The sequence below is a fragment of the Cynara cardunculus genome (genome assembly GCF_001531365.2).
Source record: "Cynara cardunculus var. scolymus isolate 2C chromosome LG 1, CcrdV1, whole genome shotgun sequence".
Classification (NCBI taxonomy): Eukaryota; Viridiplantae; Streptophyta; class Magnoliopsida; order Asterales; family Asteraceae; genus Cynara; species Cynara cardunculus.
This window is the reverse complement of record NC_037528.1, coordinates 3066631-3073288: the sequence shown is the minus strand read 5'-3', so window position 1 is coordinate 3073288 and position 6658 is coordinate 3066631. Positions and strand designations below refer to the sequence as shown.

General features: G+C 30.9%; 1 protein-coding gene across 1 annotated transcript; it reads left to right on the top strand.

The window, feature by feature from the left end:
* Nucleotides 1–575: 575 nt before the first annotated feature.
* Nucleotides 576–2240, top strand: LOC112507546 (probable 2-oxoglutarate-dependent dioxygenase At5g05600). The gene is made up of 3 exons (XM_025112187.1): nucleotides 576–1076; nucleotides 1320–1650; nucleotides 1900–2240. Exons 1-3 carry the CDS (start codon nucleotides 583–585, stop codon nucleotides 2146–2148), a joined length of 1074 nt encoding a protein of 357 aa, XP_024967955.1. The 5' UTR covers nucleotides 576–582; the 3' UTR covers nucleotides 2149–2240.
* The last annotated feature ends 4418 nt before the right edge of the window (nucleotides 2241–6658 follow it).

Here is a 6658-nt window from a genome sequence, read left to right as displayed (position 1 = left end):
CAGAAATTTGAAACCATCGAGTCTACGAAATTTTAATTAAGTGTAATCAGAATGTCACGTCGTTTTCATTCTGTCCCCTTCCTTAACTACTACGCTTCCCACCATCAACTTGAGACTGTGTAAATAAAACATTATTTAAAATAAAGTTCATTTTTTTTGTTCCTAACTTTTGTAATTTTCAATGGATATCATCCCTAAATTTCATAAACTCAGATTTGGTCCTTCACATTTGTCCGTTTTCAACGGTTTTGGTCCTTATATCTAACGGTCGTTAAAATTCTTCGTTAAGTTCAATTAAATTAAGGGTATTTTAGTCATTTAACACAATTTTCTTAATTTTATATTTAAATTAAAAATCATATTACATTTTTAATTTTTAATTTAAAAATGAAAAAAAAAAAAAAAAAGGATTTAGGATTGGATAAAGAAGTACAAATTGGCATGTCGGCTGTCATCCTCCTGATCTTGTTTTCACACACTTGCATGCTGTAGCATATATTTGCACGTTTTTCTTTATGTCATTTTCACTTTTACCCTTTATAAACCACCATTCCTCCACCACCATTTTCAATCTCATCAACCATGACTTGCCCCGGAGATTGGCCGGAGCCGGTTGTCCGAGTGCAATCCTTATCGGAAAGCGGTAAACCAGTAATTCCCGACAGATACATCAAACCGCCGCCGGATCGGCCCTCCGCTAACTCATCACCGCCCCACATAAACATACCTCTCATCGACATGGCCGGTCTGACCAGCGACGATCTCGCCGTCCGGGAAGCAACGTTGAAAGAAATCTCGGAGGCCTGCCGCGAGTGGGGGTTTTTCCAGGTGATCAATCACGGATTGAAAGGGGAATTAGTGGATGGAGCTCGGGAGATTTGGCGGGAGTTTTTTCATGAATCGATGGAGGTGAAGCAAAAATACGCCAATTCACCCAAAACATATGAAGGATATGGAAGCAGATTAGGGTTCCAGAAAGGAGCAATACTTGATTGGAGTGATTATTACTTCCTTCACTATCTTCCTTCTTCTCTAAAGGATCACCATAAATGGCCTGCAAAACCACCTTCTTTGAGGTTAACCATCTCTTCAACTTCTCTCCTTAAAATATTCAGAAACCTTATCTAATAAGAATGAAGATGAATTTTGTTTCATTTTAATGCATTTTGTCCTGAAAACAACGTTTAAAAGAGAAATCCATGACATGCAGGTTCATCATCGTAACAAAGTCTCGATCATAACATCCATCTTTTTTCATGTATACATAACATCCATCGATCGATGACTTGCATGATGTTTGTTTGATTGTATTAATGTAGGGAAGTTGTTGAAGAATACTCGAAAGAGATAGTGCGGTTGGGTAGCGTTTTATTAGAGGTATTTTCTATAAACCTCGGCTTAAAACACGATTACCTCCAAAATGCGTTTGGTGGAGAGGACATCGGGGCTTGTTTGAGAGTGAACTTCTATCCAAAATGCCCACAACCCGACTTAACCCTTGGTCTATCGTCTCACTCTGATCCTGGTGGCATCACCTTTCTCCTTCCCGATGAGAACGTCAGCGGACTTCAAGTCCGACAGGACCAACAATGGGTCACCGTCAAACCAGCCCGACATGCCATTATCGTCAACATCGGAGATCAGATTCAGGTACCCATTTCTTTCAAGAATTAAAACCACTAGGGACCAGACATTAATACGATGGCTGCTTTTGTTTTGACTGCCTGTCATTTGGTTCTTTCCTCGACAATGCAAACGACAAAAACATCAACTCTAAATGTTAGTTAAATCAGTCTGTCTTAGGTTGTATCAGATTATGATTAGTTATTAATCGTTGTAATTAATATATAATTACGGCTGATGATATCTTGACGTATTTTCGTCGTTTTCTTGGTGCAGGTTTTAAGCAACGCCATATATAAGAGTGTGGAACATCGGGTGATTGTGAATCCAGACAAAGAGAGGGTGTCATTGGCGTATTTTTATAATCCAAAGAGTGATTTGCTTCTTCATCCTGCACCGGAGTTGGTGACGCCTGCAACACCGGCGCTTTATCCCTCTATGACTTTTGATGAATACAGACTGTTCATACGAACCAGAGGTCCGCAAGGGAAATCACAAGTAGAGTCTTTAAGATCACCCAAATGACTTCTTACCCTTTTCCTTATGTGTTATATGTATACGTGACGTACAATAAATTCAACATGTACAATTATCAGTTTCTTAATTTGTAATTTATATATTATATGATTTATAAAATCTTATGATATTTTATAAGCCTTGGAAGAGAAGTAAAAATGGGTTATCGATAAGTATGAAAGAAAGTTCAATATATATTGATTTTATCATCAGAATAACATTGAATTCAAAAAATAATAATGATTCATACGAAACCGTTTTTCTGAGTATTTGTAGACAAAATCAATCAATAATTACTTTAAATTAATATTATATATCATATATATCATTTTTACATAGCATCATAAATCCATTTAGGCCCAACTACATTCTATGATATACCTTTATTATATAGATTGACATCATTTGGAGCCATCCGTTATAATGTTGACTATTCAGAATAACATAAATCAACATAAATCATTTGAGTTTTCATCACCATTTTAAAGTTTTAGGGTTAAAACAAACCTATTAAAAACATCAATCTTAGAATCAAAAGTCCATCTTGGTTATAATTTGAGATTTTATTCTTGTTTTAGCAATAGAAGAGTACATAAAATTCATGCACCTAATATTAGGTAACAAAAAGTCAATAATATATGAAAAAAACATGGTAGTTTTGAAATCGTAAATATAGATATAAGTTGGATCGTCTCATATGATTGATAACTCTTTTCAAAAAGTTAAGAGTTTTCTTATGTAATAACAAGAAATCTACTTATATTGTAACGCAAAATAATATTCATACATAATTATTGTATTACTTCTTATAAGTCAGACATTGATTTCAAAATACCTAAAAAAGTTTTTTCAGCTGTTAATTAAATCGATTAATATAATAATATAAACGATTAAAAAGTCTTAGCTAAACACTAAAAACTTAAAAATGACGTACAGAAGAAATATACAAAATTAATTAATTAAACAATTAAAAATATTGATTGAAATATTTTAATTTTAAATTCTTGAGATACCACTTGGAATCTTGATTTAGAGTCGCAAGGGATTAAAAAATTCCGCTAAGACCACATGTTTCCATTCATTTAATATTCAATATTTCAATTTTTAATTAATTTTACCATAATATATTAAATTAAGTTTATTTATTTTAAACATAAAAAATTGAAAAAATAGAATCAACTCACATGTGTACCATATACACATCACTTGCTCTTTAATTCAGTAATATAATACAAGGTAAAACTTAATCAATAATATATAACTTCAATTAATGTTATAACATATATATATATATATGTATATATATTAATTTTTAAGACATTTTAAAACCTTATCTACACTCTTATTATTTAATAATCATTATTTAAAAATTAGACTAAGTATGATTCAGTTATTTTAATGTTGCTTCTATTGATTGATGATTTTATCTTTCGTATAAAAATATGTTTATAAAGGACCCATAAAAATTAGACTCGTTTTAATAAACATATTTTTGATAAAAAAATTGTCATGAATGACATCATAACATAACAATTCTCATATTCTTTTAATCATCTTAAGAATAGTTGATGTCAGAATAACGACTTCTCGCACCTTCTACACACACATAGAAAATAATTATATATATATATATATATATGTGTGTGTGTGTGTGTGTGTATGTGTTCATGTGAGACCATTTTTTACACTTGAAACTTCACAATAAAAAACACTGTGAAGGTTACATTTACAGGGTTTTGCTGTGAAGTATCAAATGTAAAAAAAAATGGTCTTACAGTTCTCATAAAAACATGTTGGTCTCACGTGATTTCAAGTCTATATATATACACACACATACACGTATAGAGGGTATCTGGATCATATGAGAATAATAGTTACAATAAAAATGTCGAAAGCACTTTTGAATGATGAATTGATTCTTTTGATCTATCTTCATTTTCAGTCATTTTTACATACTTTTACATTCATGAATTTATTAAATTTCAATCTTGATTATAAAAATATATAAATAAATGTTGTTGAAAGTATATGGTAGTTTTGTTCTCAAATAACTCTTATTCTCATGAACCTATCTCTCTCTCTCTCTCTCTCTCTATATATATATATATATATATATATATATATAGAGAGAGAGAGAGAGAGATACGGATTGTAACACAGAAATTAAAAAGATTAAAGAAACAGATATACAACCATTTTAAGACAAATGCAATAATCCACGTATGGATAGAATAAAATACGAGCCGAATAAAAAAGGAACTCATGAAGGGTGGTTACTAGCAACTTCAACATCATATATACGTGGAACTGTTTGTTTCAATAAGTTTTACAACACATTATTGTGGAGTGACACGATAGTATATTACGATAATTATTTTGTTGTTTTCTAATATCGCCGAAACCTGTCTCTGAGTCTAAATCCAAATTGGTATAATGACGAATAAGTTATCAAATCTGGATAAGTTTGCTCTTTTGAAATCGATGGGGACGATGGGCCACCCATATTTGGTCCCTCTATTATTTATGTACATATTTTGTAGTTATCCACCAATAAAATTAAAATAAAAATGATTTTTTTTTAATTTTTAGAATTTATAAAGAACTATTATTGTGGTTTGTACTTCGTTATAGATTTCGTCCTGGTTGTTAGCTTCGTTAAAAGGTATCTAAACGGCCTTATGTGATATTAACGTAAGGGGCGTTTTCGTCTTTTTGCCTTTTTATTTAAAGTTGAAATCAACTATGACGATCCTATCATAGGTGTTCTTCCTTAAGTGGCTCTTTCACAATCAGTTAGTGGCGATGGGAGGTGGAGAAGGAGACCACATCACTTCGGTTACCATCGTTGTCAATACCACACAAAGAAACCCATCTCTAGCGACCACCCTCTACTGTGATTTTTTATTCGTTGGTGCGGTTTTCATTAATTCTTTATAGGCGTTTTTCAGTCCAGATCTACCTCCTTTGGAGGGGTTTGCCCGATAAGTTAACAGTGACCCAAAAGTTGTTTTACTTAAATGCTTTGATGACTTGTACACAACTTTAAAAAATCGTACACTATTTTTTTTTTAGAAAACATTAAGTATCAAATTACCCTCACAAACCTGCATGTGGGGACCTTAACGAGCAAAAGTTCTCGATCCTTACGACCAAGTACGATCTCTATATCGCTTTGATAGACCTATACGAAGCTCCACGTGATTATATTCATACATGTTCTGACTAGCAGGTCATTATGGATATAGTGACATGGTGGGCCGGGGTAATAGAAAATGGATCGAAACCTTAATAATGATCACGTTAAGGATGAAAATCAAAGTTTTTCACAAGGTCATGTACGGTATTGTAATTTACTCTTTATCTAATATATATATTTGTTTGGTAATGTTGTCACCTAACTTTCAGTATATCATATTTTGATTGAACTGATTAACAATTTTATAATAGCTCATGACTTGATTATTATTATTTTTTAACCGCTGGTATATGGAGCTTAAGCATACCTCAATTAATATTATGCAAGTCTGAAGTTAGTCGTCACTCGAAAGGTACATGTAGATTAAGTGTTTCATCTTTTAATATCTGTTAAAAAACTTGAACTGATAATTACTAAAAGACAAAACTTTGACAATATCTAACTAACACGAGTTAGCTATGTGATCACAATTCTTTGTCGAGCTTGTTAACGTTGTCCCATCATAACGTTCTTGATCATTAATAAATGCATTAGTGTTTGGTAAAAGAACAGTCTTTTTAATTTTCTTAACCACTTATCCCACCATCCTCCTCCCATTTTATATTTTACATATATTTATATCGTAAATAATTTTAAAAAAAATGTTATTCGATTGTTGTGTTGAATAAATACTATGAATATCAGAAATAACTCTTTTATCATCCGTCTATATTAATAATTATTTGATAAAAGATAGTGAACAATCAACTTTAAATGATAGAAAATATATCGGTTTAAACATTTCTTAAATAATAAAACTGGTTCATTAAGCAAAAATCCATTAAGCCTTCAATATGTAAACAGCATACATCAATCTCATTGCTTAAGACGATGTTTCCATGTTTTGATTGAATTGTATTCTATAAGCAAATAATACAAGTTTATTTGGGAAAAGTCTAAAAAAACTCAATGGACTTTAATGTTTGGAATGATTAAGTTTTTAAACAATTTTTAGAGCAAATAAGTTCTTGAACATTCCAAAACCTGTTAAACAACTTCTTGGATTTTCTAAAACCTGTTATATATATCCTTATAACCTATAAAACTAATTAACGTAGTAAAATAATGGAAAAAACATGGAAAAAAGTCAATTAACATTCACATTTTGAACGACAAAGTTCCTAAATATTTTTTGAAAACAAAAAAGTACTTACATTATATAAAATAAAACAAATATACCAAAAAAATAGTTACATTTAAAAAAGATTATTGATAAAAGTTATTTTAATTAAAAATAAAAGATATTATATCAGTGATTTTTCAAATTAAAAAAAAATAAAAAAA